This window comes from Oncorhynchus masou, chromosome 10 (genome assembly GCF_036934945.1).
Source record: "Oncorhynchus masou masou isolate Uvic2021 chromosome 10, UVic_Omas_1.1, whole genome shotgun sequence".
NCBI lineage: Eukaryota > Metazoa > Chordata > Actinopteri > Salmoniformes > Salmonidae > Oncorhynchus > Oncorhynchus masou.
In genome coordinates this window covers 28058325-28081180 of record NC_088221.1, presented here as the reverse complement: position 1 = coordinate 28081180, position 22856 = coordinate 28058325, and the positions used below count along the sequence as shown (strand labels likewise).

General features: G+C 46.2%; 1 protein-coding gene across 1 annotated transcript in view; it reads right to left on the bottom strand.

Moving 5' to 3' along the window:
* man1a2 (mannosidase, alpha, class 1A, member 2) overlaps nt 1-22856 on the bottom strand; it is a 136811-nt gene that overhangs the window by 22116 nt on the left and 91839 nt on the right. The window contains exons 7-13 of the mRNA XM_064976489.1: nt 13963-14043; nt 5663-5757; nt 5392-5515; nt 5213-5306; nt 2757-2872; nt 1981-2200; nt 1377-1549 (exon numbers count right to left, since the gene is read on the bottom strand). Of these exons, the coding sequence (XP_064832561.1) occupies nt 1377-1549; nt 1981-2200; nt 2757-2872; nt 5213-5306; nt 5392-5515; nt 5663-5757; nt 13963-14043 (903 nt within the window). The remainder of the gene's footprint in view (nt 1-1376; nt 1550-1980; nt 2201-2756; nt 2873-5212; nt 5307-5391; nt 5516-5662; nt 5758-13962; nt 14044-22856) is intronic.

The window sequence follows — 22856 nt, the reverse complement described above, 5'->3', positions numbered from 1 at the left end:
CTGCGTGAATCACGCCTTCATGGTCGAAGTGCTGCAAAGAAACAACTACTAAAGCACACCAATAAGAAGAAGAGACTTGCTTGGGCCAAGAAACACGAGCGATGGACATTAGACCGGTGGAAATCTGTCCTTTGGTCTTGAGTTCAAAATTGAGATTTTTGGTTCCAACCACTGTGTCTTTGTGAGATGCAGAGTAGGTGAACAGATGATCTCTGCATGTGTGTTTCCCACCGTTAAGCATGGAGGAGGTGTGATGTTGTGGGGATGCTTTGCTGGTGACACTGGCTACATTCCAAACACTTAAAAGACACACCCTATCCCCTCAGCCCTTAAATTAAGTGGTCACTTCTGATGACGTATCATGACGTCTGACGAGTATACACTTGCAGGGCAAGTGCCGTAAATTCGTCACTCATTCGTCCCGCAACGATTGTGTTTTCAGCCACTGGTAGCTTGTGGGTGCTTTATATGCTCGACAGTCAATTATGATTGCATGTCTAAAGTACTTATATTAACTATATAATTATGGATATACGCCTCCTGTATGATAGCTAGCAAATTAAATTAGCTAACTAACGTTAGCCTGCTTAGCTGGAACTTCTGAAGGAAAATATTTTATATCTACAATTTCCAAAAGCTAACTAAACAAAAACATAATTTCTTTTACGAGACATGCTTGTGCAGTAGTAGCACAATTTCTAACTTATTTACATTTGTTTTTACTTACACTTGTATGTTGAGGTTTTATGTTTTGCCTGACTTTTAGGTGTGTACAAACTTTTGTCTGGTACAGTATACTAAATTCATTTTTAAACAGGTGGGTTTAGTGGTGTTAAAATACACTAGTTATGCTCTTTTGGACCACCAGGCTGCTGATGTCATGCAGCAAGTAGATTTTGTGTTCATACTTTTTCATAACGACAAGTTTGATGTCGGACGACAATAGAATGTTCATGATGTCACTGCGACAACTGTTGATAGATGTAGTATAAACCAGCCTTTAGACTTGAAATCTTTGGTTGTTTAGTACGTGGCCTCACATGAGAATCCTTAAAGAGGTGGGTGGGGATAAGGCTTAAGAGGATGTGAATGATTCTGAATGGGTGAAGACAAAGAAGAGCACTCCAGTAGGTGTACCAAAATATTCAAGGCCATTTACTCAAAATTGAGGTTACAAGTTTATCAACTTCCAAAGCAGAATTACTTTACAAGTGTTCCTCAACTGTAGTGTATGATATTTAATTTTCTAGCTCTGAGTCTCTACTTTTATTCAATGTAAAAAACACAATTTCAAATTTTGCTACATAAGACTGGATCAAGCCGGTAGGTCACATGTGGTAGTAGTAATAATAGTGAGTGATTTTCCAGTGGCTCACCTGTGCTGCCTCCCAGCCCCACTGCCTGTACTTGGGGTCATGGGTGAACCTCCACATGTACCAGTAGGTCTCGATGACCTCTGGCCTCAGGATGTAGTATTTCTCATTCTGACGCACTGCCACTGCTTCCAGACCACTGTCAAACTTAAAGGCCTCTGGACCCAGCTTCAACACTATGGAGATAGGGAGGTAGGGAGATGGGTACACAACACATTTCCTGCCAATTAAATGTTTGGAGTTAGAATGTAATAGGAACCGATTACAGTGATCAAGAAGCAGACAGATTTGTTCTGCACGCCTTGTCACTGTGTGTGGGAACAGAACACAAGTTCATAAAAAGAGACGGCCGGATAAAACTAGGAAATATCATCACTGTAAAACTTCACTTTCAGGAAGATCAGCCTGTTCCCATGGTAACCTCAATTTTAAAAAAAACCATCATTATTTTAAGCTCACACAAAATCTGATTCACCATCACGCTTATATTCACTTGGCGACAACTAAAATCCATGGCAACCAAACCACCCTATAATAAGTTAACATTTATCCCTAAACTTCATTTGTTTTCCCTATAAGTTTAGGTGTGTGTGTTTCTCCATCTCACCAGTGCGGTCGTAGGACTCATGGCAGGTGTGTGCGATCTCAGCCCCCAGCTGTAGGTAGTGTCCAGCCTTGTCGTCAGGTGAGCCGTCGGCCCCCAGAGCGAACATCCCCCCGGCGAAGCAGGTCAGGTGACCCATCTTCCTCTCCAGGTGGCCATTCTTCCACTCCCCGATAAACGTCAGGCCGCCGTTGGACTTACGGATCAGGTGGCGCTCGATTGCCTGGAAGGAGATGCGGAAAGGATATGGGTGGTGGTGATGGTAGGAGTAGGCGTGTGTGGGTTTAGGGAGCAGGGTGTGTGGGTGGTGGTGATGGTAGAAGGAGTAAGTGTGTGTGGGTTTAGGGAGGAGAGAGAGATAAAGGACAGGTAGTTAGTCCCTGGCACAGTAGAGGGAACAGGAACAAAGCTGTTTAAGTGTCCTCAGCTTCAGTCCTTGAGAGCAGCAGCAGAATCTTCTATCCATCCTCTTCCCTGGCACATAATGTACTTGATCAATCAACGTCAATAACTGGCAACAGAGTTCAGGCATCTACTTCCTGTTAAATCGCTCACTGATTAGAATGCAAAGATTGAGCCCAGTACACTGCAGTTAAAGTACTTTGAGAAGTTGAGGAGCAATCCTAACTATCTGGTCATAAGGATATAGAGCAAGGTAGTTGCTATTTCAGGGTAGGATAGTTGAAATACAGCTGTGTGTATGTCAATCAAAAACATCTCCATGGAGACCAGTTAAAGGTGGCTTGTCTCCATGGAGACGAGGTAAGGGTGGTGCGTACCTCAATGGCGTCGTCGTAGGTCTTGCGGGCCTCTGTGTCGGTCTTGTCTGACATGAGCCAGGCCTTCAGCAGGTACTCATAGAAACTGTCCCCCAGACCTCCAACTGATGTATGGTCTACAAGCGGGGGGGGAAAGAGAGGAGACGGGAGAAGGATGAGAGGGTGGGAAAAAGAGAGGGTGGGACAAAGTGAGGGAGAGAAAAATAATGAAGATAGAGTGACAAAAAGGGGAAGATGATAATTTATTCATTGGATATTTTCATCCAAACCCCAACCAGAGCCAGCACTATTCTTCAGAGGGGTTTTAAATTTACAGAAAAAAACGACATGGAGACGCTTTGTCCCCCTTTCAGTGTGATGGCAGAGAAGATTGTGGTTGTTTACTCTCTCTCTGATGTACTCCTTCTTAATGTCCCCAATGTCCCAGTAGAAGTTGATTCAGCCTTTATAGCTGGCCTAGTTACAGTGACACCACATTACAGTGATCCGGAGGCTGTGCCAACTCTCACTCAGTGAGAGGACACAGATGGGTAGGCACGCGTGCACGAAACGCACGCACACACAATCTCTCACAGACTACCCTGAGTCATGAATCCGCAGTATAAAACAATGTGGTATAGTTTAAGTCGAGTAAAGACACTCAGAAGGACGATTGTGTTTTCCCCATGAGGCCTGACACTGTTTAGCTTTATTTGTTAGCCAGCAAGGACTTGCTATTGTGTTGTTGCCTCCCTCTGGCTAAAGCCATGCTCTGATGCTAACAGAGCTAGCCAGCTTATGACTCAGCAGTGTTAACCAACAGTGAAGCTAACGATGCTAACCAATGATGAGGGAGTCATTGAGAGCAGTGGGGTGAGAGCCATTAGCGGTCCGAGTCCACAGCTCGTGCTGGGGCTAATGCCTACATGCTTATGGCTAATGGTAAATGAATGCTGTGTGAAATGTGCTGGCTGGGCTTGTAGCATGTCCAGCACTGTGGAGAGGTGTGTAGTGGTGAGATGGGCATCTCTTCAGCAGATGTTTCAGTGGTGTGTTATGTTAGTCAGGGGAGAGCTAATGCTAACAAATGTGCTGCTTGAACAGACAGTTTTTATAGTAGTTGACAGCTGGGACTTTACGACGATAACACTACTCGTATGTCTGTCTTTATGTCTGTCACTCTCTCTATGGGTAGGTTTTAAATACCTACAGACATCTCTTTGATATTACACTGGCACTTTCTATATGGCTACAACGCACACATTCACATCTCTCACACACAGTGGTATAGACTTATGGCACACGATTACTTTGTGATTTTCCATAGTCACACACTGCTCATTACTTTGAGTGACAATCCTCCTTCCGTCTCCTGCAAAGACACACACTCAGAGCAAAGTGTGCAGAGAGAGAGAGAGATGGGCTGAAGAGACTCACAGACACAAAGTCAAATGTTTTCTATGCAAAATTGGCATTCCCCTGGCAAAAGAGAGAGAGAGAAGTTGCTATGAATAATTCATTCTCATATGGAGGGATGGAGAGATTGAGAGTAAAAGAGAAATAACAAAAAAACTACGCAAACAACATTGGAGAGGGGTAGACACTGTAGGGCTCTGTGTGTGTGTGTGCGTGTGTGTGTGTGTGTGTGGGGGGGGGGGTCAGGTTGAGCAGTGAGAGGCAAAGACAGTAATTAAACCTCTCTCTCATTCGGGATAATAAACATAGTTAGTTAAGATGCTGCCTGCCAACAGCTTCTAATTATACATATTTATTAAAGAAAAAAACTAAACACTACTCACGCACATTCATTTACATAGCCTAGCACCCATTGCACCTGCATTTGAATAAAAGGAAATAAAATTGAATTCAGTAAAATTCAATGAATTTCAAACGCTTCTATTTTATATTAGGTGTAGTCTATACAAATATACATCTTGTACATAAAACATGTTGTTATATACATGCATATAAAATATTGTTTAAACAATTTATTTTCAGGACCATCTCTTAAAATGAAAACCTATATGCAAATATTGTACGTTATTACATATTGTTTAATTTGGGGAAAATACGACATTCCCCAGAATGCAATAGTTTAAACCTCAAGTTCACCCTCAGGCCAAATGAAATGGTTGGTGGAAATATAATTGGCTATTCGAAGCACAAAGTAAAAAAAGTATATGAACATTGTTTCTAGAGAAAAGTTATATATTGTTTGGTAGCTGGAAGTGTGACCGGTCAGATTCAATGTAACTCTCATGTTCTACGGCTGAGTGGAAATTCTTTGAATTGCACTGAATTCAATTCTACTTCCTGTCACTCAAATTCTACATCCTGTGGTGGTGTGGCCAATTCAATTCAAACTCATGAGCTGAATGGGAGTCAATTCCAAAATTCTGAATTGAGCTCAACCCACACCCACACCCCACACACACCAGTGTTATTCTCTGAAGTTGAGAGAGACAAGAGGTACTTACGTTGGCCCCAGCGACCGGTGCGAGGGTTCAGATAGTTGGGGTAGAGCCCGTTGGGTCGGTCCATTTTGGCCAGCAGCTTCCGTATGTGCATTACCTGACAGGGTTAGAGGAGACATGGATATATCTCTCACCCAGGGGAACACGCAGACTTAGACACCAGTACTAAGGAGGTGTCTCACCTTTTGGTAGTAGGCAGGGTTCCCGGTGAGGTAAGTGAGGTGGACAAACTCCATGTGTAGTGTTCCAAACTCTGCCAGGATACTACTGCCTGCTGACGCCCAGCCCCAGTTACGCCCCACACCACTACACACAGAGAGGGAGAAAGGATTCACTTTCAATCATTGAGTAGAGAATCTTACTGACATGCCATTGTTGCAGTTATGGATGTAGATCTAGGGTTAGGTTGTGGTCAGATGTAAATCTCAGGTTGTGTTGTGGTCTGAGACTGACCTCTTGAGGTTGACCATGGCCCAGGGGATGCCTGTGGGAGTGTTGAAGGCTGGGAGCAGCTTCTCAGCCAACTGGACCGCCTTCACCTTAAACACCTAGAGACAGAGGGAAAGAGAGAGAGGGTGAATGAAAGCTTTATAGGAAAAGCTGAAAAAAAAGCTTCAGTGATGGAGAACATATGTTTTACAAGAGACTTAGCAATACAGCCAAAAAAACGTTAAGCATTTACACGGGACAGAGAAACAGTGGCCAAATGAACATGACAAAGCATCTGAACTGGTTTACAGGAGTGGCTGAGCATATTGTGGAGGTGGAGGGCAAAACTCCCCCTCAGAGACCACTAGAATAACAGTTGAACCACATTAGAATAAGAGTACACACACTCAAGTACGCAGTCACACTTTCCCAGCTGTGTGTCAATGTGTATATACATTGAATGTACAAAACATTAAAAGGACACCTGCTCTTTTTATGACATCGACTGGTGAAAACTATGATACCTTATTGATATCACTTGTTAAATCCACCTCAATCAGTATAGATTAAGGGCAGGAGACAGGGTAAAGAAGGGTTTTTAAGCCTTGAGACAATTGAGACATGGATTGTATGTGTGTGCTATTCAGGGGGTGAATGGGCAAGAAAAAAGATTGAAGTGCCACCGGTTTGTGCCACCGGTTTGTGTCAAGAACTGCAACAGTGATGGGTTTTTCATACTCAACAGTTCCCCGTGTGTATCAAGAATGGTCCACCACCCAAAGGACATCCAGGCAAGTTGACAACTGTGGGAAGCATTAGTCAACATGGGCCGGCATCCCTGTGGAACACTTTCGACACCTTGTAGAGTCCATGAGGGGGCGTAACTCAATATTAGGAAGGTGTTCTTAATGTTTTGTACACTCAATGTATACCCCTTCCATTGATTCCAAGCCTGTCTGACAGCTGCAATAAAGCTCTTAAGACTACACTGTTTTATCACACTGTCATCAAGAGGTGCGGGACATTAGCCCGCACATCCTAACAGTCTAAACTGGGTTTCTCTCTATATTTCAGGAGGTAGGTTACTGAAACAAAATGTTCAAAACTCCTTTTATGCAAGTCAAGTACACATTGGGAAAATAAAAATGTTCCAAATGTAGACAAAACAAAATGCGCTAGAAAAGGTGGGATCTTTTTGTATCTGTAAAATTAATTATGCGAGAAATGTCAGTGTAAATGCTTTCATGCGCAAATATTGATATAATAATCATCATATCGTAAACTTGGAGTCATGCGATGACGCATGTGGTCCTCCTACTACGACTCGGGAAAGTATAAGGTTTATTAGGCTACAGATTGAATAAACTATCATGAACTTCAGGGTGATGAAAGTGCATCTTGATGATCCTTTCCAAAAATATTGAGAGTCGTATTCTGGTGACATGAGGATTGATGCTTGGCTGCCGTTTGACAATTAAAAGTTATAATCTCGCTCTTTTGTCCATAATAATCTGATGATGTAGGTTATACCTGCACTGTATCTGCCAGCTGTTTGCTAGAGCACATGTGCCAAGACCGGATTGGGCACATTCACCACATAATGCACATTGTTTTGTGACAAACCATCAGTAGAGTTGAAAATCACGCACAGCCTTTTACCCGCAACAAGTCAATTTGATGGACACATCTCTGGTGGGAAGGTTTGCATGTTGTTTTTTATGCCGATTTTAGAATATTCACATGAAAATCTGTCGCCGATTGGATGGAAAGTGTCCCTTACTGCCCCTTACCCACAGAGTAACACCCAAATCAAACGTGAACAAACGTGTACATGCTGGAATTAGAACGCACAGTAATGAATAGACAGAAAACAGACGGGCTGCGAGCGTCAACGCTGTCAACGCCATACACTTCAAATGAAAAAGAAATACATTTTGTAGGCCCTAATCTATGGATTTGACATGACTGGGCACATGTATAGCCTGTGAGTTCACAGGCCCATCCACTTGGAAGCCAAGCCCCCCCCCCTACAAAAGGGCTTTATTAAAGACAGAAATACTCCTCAGTTTCATCAGCTGTCTGGGTGGCTGGTCTCAGACGATCCCGCAAGGGGAAAAGCCGGATATGAAGGTACAGGGCTGGCATGGTTACAAGTGGTCTGCGGTTGTGAGGCCGGTTGGAGGTACTGCCAAATTCTCTAAAATGACGTTGGAGGGGGGCTATGGTAGAGAAATTAACATTCCGTTCTCTGGCAACAGCTCTGGTGGACATTCCTGCAGTCAGCATAGACTTACATTCCATCCCTGCAGTATAGTTGATAAGCATTGCTATAAATGCTAAAAATCCAATCTTACTGAAGCATGTATCACTTGTTGGCCTATCCCTCTGTACTGGTGTAGATCTACTCACACCACTCCTCTCAGGATCCCTCCCCCTTGACCCATCTTCCTCTACTTTCTTCACTGCCTCAGCATACAACAACTTCTGCACTACTCTAACCCTGGAAACCTCAACCTTCCTCTCCCAATCATGTAGTAACCAAAAAAAAGTGTTAAACAAATCAAAATATATTTTATATTTGAGATTCTTCAAAGTAGCCACCCTTTGCTTTGATGATGAGTTTGAAAAATCTCAAATAGATTTTGATTTGTTTAACACTTTTTTGGTTACTACATGATTCCATTTTGTGTTATTTCATAGTTTTGATGTCTTCACTATTATTCTACAATGTAGAAAATAGTAAAAAATAAAGAAAACCCTGAAATGAGTAGATGTGTCCAAACGTTTGACTGGTACTGTACATCTTGTTCTTGCCCTCTCAAGGGACGATATTTTCCTCTCCCAGCAGCCCATTCCACTCCCACCAAAATCCCCCACAGGAAGTTGGAGCATTTAACAGCAATTTCCTGAAACCTAGAGTCTTAAATTATATCAAACAATGTAGCCAACACAAAAGTCTTATGTTTGATCCTAAATTAAATTGAGGTCGTCTCAATGACACTATGTTCAATTTAGGGGTAATGATTATTCTAATTAATGTGTCTTTATGTGGATAGTCTAGTGAAATGTTGTAGCAGTCTAGCTTACTGTAGGCTATTTGGAATATGAAAGAACAAAACTAGGCCTGTATTAGCTTGTTACACATCTCCATCCCTTACCTCATCCATCAAGTTAGGTCTTACTTAGCTACCATTCATTCAACATGCCTAGTTGTCATTGGTGAACTGACTATTATCACATCATCAGCAGCCTACTGTTGACATAGACCTACAGCAATACCAAGAGGGCAGATCAACAACTGATTAATTAACATAGGACTACTCATCTTTAACAGTTGAACATATTTCTGTAGAGGATGGTATTAGTGGAACAGCTCTCTGCTATTTTAGTTTCCATCCACGCAGAGACGGCGGAAGAACTTGTTCTCGCTTAGTTGACTAAACGCTGTTGCTACCTTCGTAGTAATGATGCTTTAGCTAAGGCGCCAACTATGAAATAAGTGGTTATGTGCTTGACTAACACACAATTTTAGAACAGGTTTTGGCTAACAGTTTGTTCTCTATTTTCTCAGTGGTATCAATGGACGAAGTGGTGAGCTTCCAAACAGCTCGAGGGAGGAAAATAGTACTATGAATACAGGGGCAGGCCAGAGCGGAGAACTAGAGACTTTTTGTGTAGCTACACGCCAATCAATGACTGAGAGATATAGGCTATTCCATCTCACAAACTTATTGATTCACTCACAACACGCACCAAATTCACACAAACATTCCCCTCTCTTCACTCATAACATCTGAAAGAGATGTTTTCAAAACGGAGGCCCTACCTGAGTGTGCCTTTTTTTTATGTGCCTGAGAGCAAAGCTTGGGTTGAACAATGTTCTCTCAAAATGCCGCTTTTAGTCCTGACCTGTAGCCGACCAAATAAAGGGGCGAGAGCAGAGTTTGAGTTGAATGAGAGAGCACCCACTATCTCGCTCTCAATCCCCCTTCACTTGAACACCCTTGCTCTCTTTCTCTCTCCGTCCCTCAGTCCCATAGACCAGGCGAACGAGGAACGAGGGCAATTTGGGGCTGAACAGAGGGCTCTCCCTCTCGCCATCAAGATTAGCTGTGAGGCCAGGTCGGCAGTATTCCCAGACTGCAGAGTTGTAGCGCTGGCTGGTCGTAGTTCTGCCTGGAATCAGCTGCTCCAACCGATCCTCTAACTCAGGAGCGGAAGCTGTTATTACACATAGGAGGATATGAGCCTTGCTCTCTCTGAGATAGAACCCCATGACCACTCGGCCTGCCAGAGAGAACACACGCAAACAGAGGTGCGCACACACACACGTGCACAAACAAACACACATACACTCTCATATCTCTCTCTCCAGGGGAGGATGTCACTGTGTAAATCGAAAGGAGTCCCATAAAAGGATCAGAAGGTATACTGTGAAATCTGGTGAATGAGCCTGTTTTGGAAAAAAAGGCCCTCAAGGACCCCAGGAAGAGACAGGATGAAGTCAACAAACGCTGTCCGTCCTTCATGGGGCTTACTACGTTTGTTCTTCATCATGCTAGTTATTCATCGTTTAACTTGTTGTTCCTTTATTATTTGTCATCTTTTATATTCTATTGTATCAGTCCTTAGTGCTTTATTAAAACAAGCTTGGAAATCCATGGGACTGTGTTCTTGGGGATTTAACTACAACTGCCTGACTGAATTTCAATCAAGCAGCGGTTTCATCAAGCAGCGGTTTTACCTGGGCTCTCCAGCTCAGCCAGTCATTGCATGATTATCTTCTATATGGCCTATAAGACATAGCTGAATCTCTCACATCCATATTCATGGATACTGTTCATCTGCAGTGTAGCAATCACATCTCTTGCTCTCCCCTTCTCTCTCAACCCCCTCCTTCACACCCTTCCACGTTGCACGCTCTTCCGTCACTCACCTCCCACAATCCCCCCTGCAGGTGCAGTTGCAGCCAGTCAGTCAGTGTGACAGAGGAAGCAGTGTTCTGCCTTTGATGGGCTCCATGTTTGACAATATGAGAAGGAGTCAAGCGCTCTCCAGCAAATCAGACAGATCCATAGCCTCAGCTCACAGCGACTCACTGAAAGACGGATAGCGAAGTAGGAAGATGGAGGGAGGGAGGAAAAACATGTATCGCAGAGACAGGTTAGAGAGACACAAAAATAATTGTACAGCGGTCTAGGTCTTTTGCTGTGTATCACAACATCCCTTACTCCCTCCCTCCCTCTTTTTACAGGGTGACTCCAGCAGGCCATGTCTAGCTGCAGTGTGTCAGTGTCTGCAGTTTTCCTTGACTCTCAGCTCATTATCTTACATTACAAGCTCTGCTCCCTTCTCCGGTTTTCTCTTTGCAATCAGCTGGCTGTGTTTCTGTCTTTCTCTCTTCGTTTCTCTCTCTCGCCCTCCCCCAGTCTCTCCCTCCCTAGTTCTCTCTCCCCCTGCGGAGAGGTTATTACTCTGTTGACAGAAGAGCGCAAGCTGCTTTCACCTCAACTACATATCCCAGAGAAATGCGCACATTTCCCCTAAACTACATATCCCAGAGAAATGCGCACATTTCCCCTAAACTACATATCCCAGAGAAATGCGCACATTTCCCCTAAACTACATATCTCAGAGAAATGCGCACATTTCCCCTAAACTACATATCCCAGAGAAATGCGCACATTTCCCCTAAACTACATATCCCAGAGAAATGCGCACATTTCCCCTAAACTACATATCCCAGAGAAATGCGCACATTTCCCCTAAATCTATAAACTATCCCAGAGAAATGCGCACATTTCCCCTATATATCCCAGAGAAATGAGCACATTTCCCTAAACTATATATCCCAGAGAAATGCGCACATTTCCCCTAAACTACATATCTCAGAGAAATGCGCACATTTCCCCTAAACTACATATCCCAGAGAAATGAGCACATTTCCCCTAAACTATATATCCCAGATAAATGAGCACATTTCACCTCAACTACATATCCCAGAGAAATGAGCACATTTCACCTAAACGATATATCCCAGAGAAATGAGCACATTTCCCCTAAACTATATATCCCAGAGAAATGAGCACATTTCCCCTAAACTAGATATCCCAGAGAAATGCGCACATTTCCCTTAAACTACATATCCCAGAGAAATGAGCACATTTCCCCTAAACTACATATCCCAGAGAAATGACTATTAGATGTTCTAATAGGCACTTTAATATTGTCAGCCAAATCTCGGGAGTTGATAGGCTTGAAGTCATAAGCAGCTCTGAGCAATACTTGAAGCACAGAGCTGTTTATGAGCATTGCTCAGAGCTGCTGGCAAACGCAGTGCTGTTTGAATGAATGCTTACGAGCCTGCTGCTGCCTACCACCGCTCAGTCAGACTGCTCTATGAAATATCAAATCATAGACTTATTTATAATATAATAAACACAGAAATACGAGCATTTGGTCATTAATAAGGTCTAATTCGGAAACTAACATTTAGAAAACAAAACATTTATTCTCTCAGTGAAATATGGAACCGTTCCATATTTATTAGAACAGGTGGCAACGCTAAGTTTAAATTTTGCTGTTACATTGCACAACTTTCAATATTATGTCATAATTATGTACAATTCTGGCAAATTAATTCGCAACGAGCCAAGCGGCCCAAAATGTTGAATATACTCCGACTCAGCGTGCAATGAACGCAAGAGAAATGACACAATTTCCCTAGTTAATATCACCTGGTAACATGAATTTCTTTTAACTAAATATGCAGGTTAAAAATGTATACTTCTGCGTATTGATTTTAAGAAAGGCATTGATGTTTATGGTTAGGTACATTTGTGCAAAGACTGTGCTTTTTTCAGCAATGCACTTTTGTTAAATCACCACCCGTTTGGCGAAGTTGAATTAGTTTGCTGAAGTTGAAGCTGTGATTCGATGATAAATTAACAGCTACCACATTGATTATATGCAACGCAGGAAAAGCTAGTTAAACTAGCAATATCATCAACCATGTGTAGTTAACTAGTGATTATGTGAAGATTGATTGTTTTTTATAAGATACGTTTAATGATAGCTAGCAACTTACCGTGGCTCCTTGCTGCATTCGCGTAACAGGTGGTCAGCCTGCCACGCAGTCTCCTCGTGGAGGGCAAAGTAATCGGCCGTAATCGGCATCAAAAATGCTGATTACGGATTGTTATGAAAACTTGAAATCGGTCCTAATTTATCGGACATGCCGATGAATCGGTCGACCTTGACTGGGAACACAGAATTAAGCGCTCTCACGAACGTTATCACCCCTCCCATTCCCCACTCAACATCTTTCTGATTCCCTATCCCACCACTCCTCCAGCCTCTGCAGAATTATCACCATTTATTCAGAGTGGGAGAGAGGGAGAGGCGGTGAGAGTGAGAAGAAGGAGGGATGATCATTAAGAGAGAGCGTGTCCAGGGATCTGCTCCCATCAGCTGAGTAGTCTGAGACCGGCAGAGCCGCATGGCTGGAGCTCAATTCCACCACTCACACTCCTTTAATAGGAGCAGGAAGAGTAGGATGACTGATACCGCATGGCAGGGGAGCTCGACAGAGAGAGAGACTTGTGGTAGTTTTCATTAGGCGAGGGGAGTTCCTTACTAATTAGTGACCTTAATTCATCAAACAAGTACAACGGTGGGGCGAAAACCTGCAGACACTCGGCTCTCTGTGGAATGAGTTTGACACGTGTTTTAAGCGCACTGTTTAATTAAATCATTGAGACACAAATGACTCAAGAGGGAGCGGGATGGCCACGCTGTGAAAAAAAAGCTGCCTCAGCTGGATTGTTCTCAACACCAATATGCTGGTTAACTTTTATTATGCACATAGCAACATATAGGGAAAGGAGTCAATTCAACAGCACTGTAGATGATGTTTCATGACCGCAGACAGCGACTGCTATCAAAACGCAGGAGAAAGCGCATTTGTAATAAAATGATATTATATTTATTAGTGTCGCACCATTATTCTAACATAATATAACCATATACAATTACAGTTGCATGTCTTCGAGTGATGGACTGTGCCATTCCGGTGGCCTCCACAATGGATTAGTCCACTGAGAGAGGCGCGAATCAGAACAGTGTCTTGTGCACCATGAAAAAAAAACATCTATTTGCGACTGCTCGACTAAAGAAATCTCAGTCAACCAAACAATCCACCAATTAACTAAATGAGGTCAGCTTCAAGACAGACGAGACAGGACAGACAAGACAGGACAGGACAGACAAGACAGGACAGACAAGACAAGACAGAACAGACACACTAATCCCAGATGAGCAGATACCTCCTGTCCAGAGAGGTAGTAGGCGGCCAGCAGTCCCCCGATGAAGCGGATGTTGACCTCGAAGACAGATACCTCAGCATTCTGAAGAAACAGAGGGGAGAATCAGCCAGAGAAAGAGAGAAAGTGAGAGAGCGAAAGAAAGACACTGCACAGAACTGCCAGAGCAGCCAAAACCACATCAGATGTCTTGCACAGTAATACCAAACACTAAGTATGTGTAATGGCACACATTCCTGAATTCAAATAGCCTACCATTCAGACCAAGGCTGGAACACCAAATTCATGTCTGACGAATACAGAGAACACCTTTACAAGTTCTACCACAAGCACAGCCTGATTCCCTATGTAATAACCTCAACGGGCTGTTAATCCAACTGTCACCCTGGGAGAGTGGAGAAGGGGGAAGACAGGGGAGGGGAGATTTGTTAAAGTGGGTGTTGAGGCACCCCGGCCGTGTCATGCTCCCCCTTCTGAAGGACGGTGGTGAGAACTCTTAAAGCTCAAGGCCTCGTCAGCATCCATCTCCCCTTCAGCACCGCTACCTGTTTACAATGACACTTATGTGCCAGACAGAGAACGCGGTCATAAAACCACCCTGTGCTGGCACAACTGCACGGCACAACAAAATGATCGCCGTCACACGGGTGACCCACACAAACTGCACAGGACAACAAAAATAAAAAAGTGTCATTCAGGTGACTGAAAATGTCATCAGTCATTCAGGTTCTGCACACAAACAATCAGACATGACAATCATTCGCAGTCATTCAGGTGTCTCACACTCTAATTAGTGTCATTCAGGTGTCTCACAATAATTAGTGTCATTCAAGGTGTCTCACACTAATTAGTGTCATTCAGGTGTATCACACTAATTCGTGTCATTCAGGTGTCTCACACTAATGAGTGTCATTCAGGTGTCTCACACTCTAATTAGTGCCATTCAGATGTCTCACACTCTAATTAGTGCCATTCAGATGTCTCACACTCTAATTAGTGTCATTCATGTGACTCCTATAAAGACATGAATTTATAATGTTTAAGGTGACAGCTGACAGATATACTTTAACTGCAGTGCTTCAACTCCTTCGATATATACGATGTAACATTTAAAAAGTGTAACATGTAACATTTAAAACATGTCAGCAATTTTCTTGGAAACCATCTGAATGTTACTCCATATTAAATTAGGTTTATCTAATCCGAGTGGGACATCATGCACTAATTAATCTCCCACGTGCTATCGATTCACATCAAATCTTACTTTAAACTCTGGTAAATTAATTCCTAACCCAGTGTTGGCTAAACAGACTCCATTAATTCAGTCATTTTTAAAGCGTGACGATTAAATTTCCGACTGCATTGAGAGTCATCCATCATCGCAGGGTGCTGTAGCACAGGCCTTCCAGGAGCCATCCAGCTAACAATGACTCACCACAAAGGACAGCCCAACATGGCAGCTAATTAATCATTCATTAGTAGAGGCTTTAACACATGTACGAGCTCACACACACACACACACACACACACATCGCACACACACAACCATCGCACACACACACACACACCCTCACTCCCTCTATGAAGCCGTAAGCCCATGATTAAGTTTGACAGAGACTGATGTCTTTAATATAGTCAGTAACTGGAAATCTTTGCTCTCATTTTAGCCTGGAAGTAAGAAGCAACAAAGGAGAGGAGCATGGGTTTGATGCAAACACACAGCTCAAACAAACCTTTCATTTACACTGAAGTCTAAGTACAGAAGATTAAAATTATATTTTGGAACCACCGCAAGCTACAAAACACTTCTTCAAAACACAACTATTTTGAAGAACTTGAAATCATTCCCGTTTCTCATTTGGGAATTGCTATTTTCATCAGAGGCTGAGAAGGGAGGGAGATCAGGGAATAACATCCATGACAGTTTATGAGTTTAACGGTTAATGCCTAAATACAGTGAGTGTGGAGGCATTACAGATAGAACTGATCTAGATCAACACTCCCACTTCAGATTACTAACATCCACTCCTCCAATTTTGCTCTCTCATATCTTTCTCCCTCCCTCCCTCCCTCTCCCTCCCTCCCTCCCTCCCTCCCTCCCTCCCTCCCTCCCTCCCTCCCTCCCTCCCTCCCTCCCTGTCCATCCCTCCCTCCCTCCATGTCCGTCCCTCCCTTCCTTCCTTCTGTCCGTCCCTTCCTTCATTCTGTCCGTCCATCCCTTCCTTCCTTCCGTTCGTCCATCCCTCCCCTTCCCGCCATCTACTTTGATCTGTCTCTCCCTCCCGCCCCCTCCTTCCGTCCCTCCCGTCGGTCTCTTCCGATCGGGACGGACGGACGGACAGAGAGAGAGAGAGAGAGAGAGAGAGAGGGACGGACAGAGAGAGGGACGGACGGAGAGAGAGGGACGAACGGAGAGCGAGAGAGAGACGGACGGTCTCTCTCTCTCTCATGTATTTTTTTTCAGTCCGTCCGTCCCTCTCTCTCTCTCTTTTTCCCCCTCTCTCTATTTGTCTTGTCCCCCTCTCTCTCTCTTTGTCCCTCTCTCTCCGTCCCCCTCTCTCTGTCCCTCTCTCTCTCTTTTCCCCCTCCCTCTCAGTCCCCCTCTCTCTCTCTCCCTCTCAGTCCCCCTCTCTCTCTCTCTCTCTCTCTCTCTCTCTCTCTCCGTCCCCCTCTCTCTGTCCCTCTCTCTCTCTTTTCCCCCTCCCTCTCAGTCCCCCTCTCTCTCTCTCCCTCTCAGTCCCCCCCTCTCTCTCTCTCTCTCTCTCTCTCTCTCTCTCTCTCTCTCTCTCTCTCTCTCCATCCCCCTCTCTCTCTCTCTCTGTCTCTCAATTCAATTCAATTCAATTCAAGGGGCATTATTGGCATGGGAAACATGTGTTAACATTGCCAAAGCAAGTGAGGTAGATAATATACAAGAGTGAAATAAACAAAAATTAACAGTAAACATGACACATACAGAGGTTTCAAAACAATAAAGACATTACAAATGTCATATTACGTATATATACAGTGTTGCAACGATGTACAAATGGTTAAGGGTACACAAGGGAAAATAAATAAGCATAAATATGGGTTGAATTTATTATGTTGTTTGTTCTTCAATTGTTGCCCTTTTCTTGTGGCAACAGGTCACAAATCTTGCTGCTGTGACGGCACACTGTGGAATTACACCCAGTAGATATGGGAGTTTATCAAAATTGGGTTTGTTTTCGAATTCTTAGTGTATCTGTGTAATCAGAGGGAAATATGTGTCTCTAATATGGTCATACATTGGACAGGAGGTTAGGAAGTGCAGCTCAGTTTCCACCTCATTTTGTGGACAGTGTGCGCGGCCTTCCTCAATAGCAAGGCTAAGCTCACTGAGTCTGTACATAGTCAAAGCTTTCCTTAAGTTTGAGTCAGTCACAGTGGTCAGGTATTCTGCCACTGTATACTCTCTGTTTAGGGCCAAATAGCATTCTATTTTGCTCTGTTTTTTTGTTAATTCTTTCCAATGTGTCAAGTAATAATCTTTTTGTTTTCTCATGATTTGATCTAATTGTGCTGCGGTCCTGGGGCTCTGTGTACAGAGCCCCAGGACCACCTTGCTTAGGGGACTTCTCCAGGTTCCTCTCCCTGTAGGTGATGGCTTTGGGAATATCTATTTTTTTTCTCTCTCTCTCTCCTCCAGTCAGTCCCTCTCTCTCTCCTCCAGTCAGTCCCTCTCTCTCTCCTCCAGTCAGTCCCTCTCTCTCTCCTCCAGTCAGTCCCCCTCTCTCTCCTTCAGTCAGTCTCTCTCTCTTTCTCCCTCAGTCAGTCTCTCTCTCCCTCAGTCAGTCTCTCTCTCTTTCTCCCTCAGTCAGTCTCTCTCTCTTTCTAGTTCAGTCAGTTTCTCTCTCTCTCTCTCTCCCTCAGTCAGTCTCTCTCTCTTCTAGTTCAGTCAGTTTCTCTCTCTCTCACTCTCCTTCAGTCAGTCCCTCTCTCCAGTCAGTCCCTCTCTCTTTCTCCCTCAGTCAGTCTCTCTCTCCTTCAGTCAGTCTCTCTCTCCCTCAGTCAGTCTCTCTCTCTTTCTCCCTCAGTCAGTCTCTCTCTCCCTCAGTCAGTCTCTCTCTCTTTCTCCCTCAGTCAGTCTCTCTCTCTTTCTAGTTCAGTCAGTCTCTCTCTCTCTCTCTCTCTCTCTCCTTCAGTCAGTCTCTCTCTCACTCTCCTTCAGTCAGTCCCTCTCTCTCTCTCTCCAGTCAGTCTCTCTCTCTCTCTCCTTCAGTCAGTCTCTCTCTCACTCTCCTTCAGTCAGTCCCTCTCTCTCTCCTCCAGTCAGTCCCTCTCTCTCCTCCAGTCAGTCCCTCTCTCTCTCCAGTCAGTCCCTCTCTCTCTCCTCCAGTCAGTCCCTCTCTCTTTCTAGTTCAGTCAGTCTCTCTCTCTCTCTCCTTCAGTCAGTCAATCTCTCTCTCCTTCAGTCAGTCTCTCTCTCGTTCTCCCCCAGTCAGTCTCTCTCTCTTTCAGTCAGTCCCTCTCTCTCTCCTTCAATCAGTCTCTCTCTTTCTCCTTCAGTCAGTCCCTCTCTCTCTCCTTCAATCAGTCTCTCTCTCTTTCTCCTTCAGTCAGTCTCTCTTTCTCCTTCAGTCAGTCTCTCTCTCTTTCTCCTTCAGTCAGTCGCTCTCTCTCCTTCAGTCAGTCTCTCTCTCTTTCTCCAGCTTTCTCTCGCTCATTCACTCTCCTTCAGTCTCTCTCTTTCTCCTTCAGTCTCTCTCTTTCTCCTTCAGTCTCTCTCTCTTTCTCCTTCAGTCAGCCTCACTCTCTCCTTCAGTCAGCCTCACTCTCTCCTTCAGTCAGCCTCACTTTCTCCTTCAGTCAGCCTCACTCTCTCCTTCAGTCAGCCTCACTCTCTCCTTCAGTCAGCCTCACTCTCTCCTTCAGCCAGCCTCACTCTCTCCTTCAGCCTCACTCTCTCCTTCAGCCTCACTCTCTCCTTCAGTCAGCCTCACTCTCTCCTTCAGCCTCACTCTCTCCTTCAGCCTCACTCTCTCCTTCAGCCTCACTCTCTCCTTCAGCCTCACTCTCTCCTTCAGCCTCACTCTCTCCTTCAGTCTCACTCTCTCCTTCAGTCTCTCTCTCTCCTCCAGTCAGTCCCTCTCTCTCCTCCAGTCAGTCCCTCTCTCTCCTCCAGTCAGTCCCTCTCTCTCCTCCAGTCAGTCTCTCTCTCCTCCAGTCAGTCTCTCTCTATCTCTCTCTACTTCAGTCAGTCTCTCTCTCTCCTTCAGTCAGTCTCTCTCTCAGTCTCTCCAGTCAGTCAGTCTCTCTCTCTCTCTCTCTACTTCAGTCAGTCTCTCTCTCTCTCTCTACTTCAGTCAGTCTCTCTCACTCTCTCCTTCAGTCTCACTCTCTCCTTCAGTCTCACTCTCTCCTTCAGTCTCACTCTCTCCAGTCAGTCTCTCTCTCCTCCAGTCAGTCCCTCACTCTCCTTCAGTCTCTCTCTCCAGTCAGTCCCTCTCTCTCCTCCAGTCAGTCCCTCTCTCTCCTCCAGTCAGTCCCTCTCTCTCTCCAGTCAGTCCCTCTCTCTCCTCCAGTCAGTCCCAGTCAGTCCTCTCTCTCCTCCAGTCAGTCTCCTCTCTCTCTCAGTCTCAGTCAGTCTCTCTCTCTCTCTCTCTATCTAGTCAGTCTCTCTCTCTCCTTCAGTCAGTCTCTCTCTCTCTCTTCTCTCTCCTCCAGTCAGTCTCTCTCTCTCTCCTCCAGTCAGTCTCTCTCTCTCTCCTCCAGTCAGTCTCTCTCTCTCTCCTCCAGTCAGTCTCTCTCTCTCTCCTCCAGTCAGTCCTTCTCTCCTCCAGTCAGTCTCTCTCTCTCTCCTCCAGTCAGTCTCTCTCTCTCTCCTCCAGTCAGTCTCTCTTCTCCTCCAGTCAGTCAGTCTCTCTCTCCTCCAGTCAGTCTCTCTCCAGTCTCTCTCTTCTCCTCCAGTCAGTCCCTCTCTTCCTCCAGTCAGTCCCTCTCTCTCTCCTCCAGTCAGTCCCTCTCTCTCCTCCAGTCAGTCCCTCTCTCTCCTCCAGTCAGTCCCTCTCTCTCCTCCAGTCAGTCTCCCTCTCTCCTCCAGTCAGCCCCTCTCTCTCTCCTCCAGTCAGTCCCTCTCTCCTCCAGTCAGTCCCTCTCTCTCCTCCAGTCAGTCCCACTCTCTCCTCAGTCCTCACTCTCTCCCTTCCAGTCAGTCCCTCTCTCTCCTCCAGTCCTCTCAGTCCTCTCTCTCTCCAGTCAGTCCCTCTCTCCTCCAGTCAGTCCTCACTCTCCTCCAGTCAGTCCCACTCTCTCCTCCAGTCAGTCCCTCTCTCTCTCCAGTCAGTCCCTCTCTCTCCTCCAGTCCCACTCTCTCCTCCAGTCAGTCTCCTCTCTCCTCCAGTCAGTCCCTCTCTCTCTCTCCCTCTCCCTCCAGTCAGTCTCCTCCTCTCTCTCCTCCAGTCAGTCCCTCTCTCTCCTCCAGTCAGTCCCTCTCTCTCCTCCAGTCAGTCCCTCTCTCTCCTCCAGTCAGTCCCTCTCTCTCCTCCAGTCAGTCTCTCTCTCTCCTCCAGTCAGTCTCTCTCTCTCCTACAGTCAGTCTCTCTCTCTCTCTCTCTACTTCAGTCAGTCTCTCTCTCTCTCTCTCCTTCAGTCAGTCTCCCTCTCTCTCCTCCAGTCAGTCTCTCTCTCCTCCAGTCAGTCAGTCTCTCTCTCCAGTCAGTCCCTCTCTCCTCCAGTCAGTCCCTCTCTCCAGTCCAGTCAGTCTCTCCTCTCTCTCTCCCCTTCAGTCAGTCCCTCTCTCTCCTCCAGTCAGTCCCTCTCTCTCCTCCAGTCAGTCCCTCTCTCTCCTCCAGTCAGTCCCTCTCTCTCCTCCAGTCAGTCCCTCTCTCTCCTCCAGTCAGTCCCTCTCTCTCCTCCAGTCAGTCCCACTCTCCTCCAGTCAGTCCCTCTCTCCTCCAGTCAGTCTCTCTCTCCTCCAGTCAGTCCCTCTCTCCTCCAGTCAGTCCCTCTCTCCTCCAGTCAGTCCCTCTCTCCTCCAGTCAGTCCTCTCTCTCCTCCAGTCAGTCCCTCTCTCTCCTCCAGTCAGTCCCTCTCTCCCTCTCTCCTCCAGTCAGTCCCTCTCTCTCCTCCAGTCAGTCCCTCTCTCCTCCAGTCAGTCCCTCTCTCTCCTCCAGTCAGTCTCCCTCTCTCCTCCAGTCAGTCCCTCTCTCTCTCTCTCTCCTCCAGTCAGTCCCTCTCTCCTCCAGTCAGTCCCTCTCTCTCCTCCAGTCAGTCCCTCTCTCTCCTCCAGTCAGTCCCTCTCTCCTCCAGTCAGTCCCTCTCTCCTCCAGTCAGTCCCTCTCTCTCTCTCTCTCTCCAGTCAGTCCCTCTCTCCTCCAGTCAGTCCCTCTCTCTCCTCCAGTCAGTCCCTCTCTCACTCTCTCCTCCAGTCAGTCCCTCTCTCCCTCCAGTCAGTCCCTCTCTCCTCCAGTCAGTCCCTCTCCTCCAGTCAGTCCCTCTCTCCTCCTCAGTCCCAGTCTCTCCTCCAGTCCCTCTCTCCTCCAGTCAGTCCCTCTCTCTCCTCCAGTCAGTCCCTCTCTCCTCCAGTCAGTCCCTCTCTCTCCTCCAGTCAGTCCCTCTCTCTCCTCCAGTCAGTCCCTCTCTCCTCCAGTCAGTCCCTCTCCAGTCAGTCCTCCCTCCAGTCAGTCCTCTCTCTCCCTCCAGTCAGTCCCTCTCTCTCCTCCAGTCAGTCCCTCTCTCTCCAGTCAGTCCCTCTCTCTCTCTCTCCAGTCAGTCCCTCTCTCCTCCAGTCAGTCTCTCTCCAGTCAGTCCCTCTCTCTCCTCCAGTCAGTCCCTCTCTCTCCTCCAGTCAGTCCCTCTCTCCCTCCAGTCAGTCCCTCTCTCTCCTCCAGTCAGTCCCTCTCTCCAGTCAGTCCCTCTCAGTCAGTCCCTCTCCAGTCTCCCTCTCTCTCCCAGTCAGTCCCTCTCTCCTCCAGTCAGTCCCCCTCTCTCTCTCTCTCCATTCAGTCCCTCTCTCTCTCTTTCTCCTTCATTCTCTCGCTCTCTTTCTCATTCAGTCAGTCTCTCTCTCTCCTTCAGTCAGTCTCTCTCTCTCTCCAGTCAGTCCTCTCTCCTCCAGTCTCTCCTTCAGTCAGTCTCTCTCTCTCTCCTCCAGTCAGTCTCACTCTCTCCTTCAGTCAGTCACTCTCTCCTTCAGTCAGTCACTCTCTCCTTCAGTCTCAGTCCCTCTCCAGTCAGTCTCTCCTCCAGTCAGTCCCCTCCTCCTCCAGTCAGTCCCTCTCTCTCCTCCAGTCAGTCCCTCTCTCCTCCAGTCAGTCCCTCTCTCCTCCAGTCAGTCCCTCTCTCCTCCAGTCAGTCCCTCCTCCAGTCAGTCCCACTCTCTCCTCCAGTCAGTCCCTCTCTCTCCTCCAGTCAGTCCCTCTCTCCTCCAGTCAGTCCCTCTCTCTCCTCCAGTCAGTCCCTCTCTCTCCTCCAGTCAGTCTCCCTCTCTCTCCTCCAGTCAGTCCCTCTCTCTCCTCCAGTCAGTCCCTCTCTCCAGTCAGTCCCTCTCTCTCTCTCTCCAGTCAGTCCCTCTCTCTCTCTCTCCAGTCAGTCCCTCTCTCTCTCCAGTCAGTCCCTCTCGCTCTCTCTCTCCAATCAGTCCCTCTCTCTCTCCTTCAGTCTCTCTCTCTCTTCTCCATCATTCTCTCTCTCCAGTCTCTCCTTCATTCTCTCGTCAGTCTCTTTCTCATTCAGTCTCTCTCTCTCTCCCCTCTTCAGTCAGTCAGTCTCTCTCTCTCTCCTTCAGTCTCTCTCTCTCTCTCTACTTCAGTCTCTCTCTCTCTCTCTCTCTACTTCAGTCTCTCTCTCTCTCCAGTCAGTCCCTCTCTCTCTCTCCAGTCAGTCCCTCTCTCTCTCTCCAGTCAGTCCCTCTCACTCTCTCTCTCCAGTCAGTC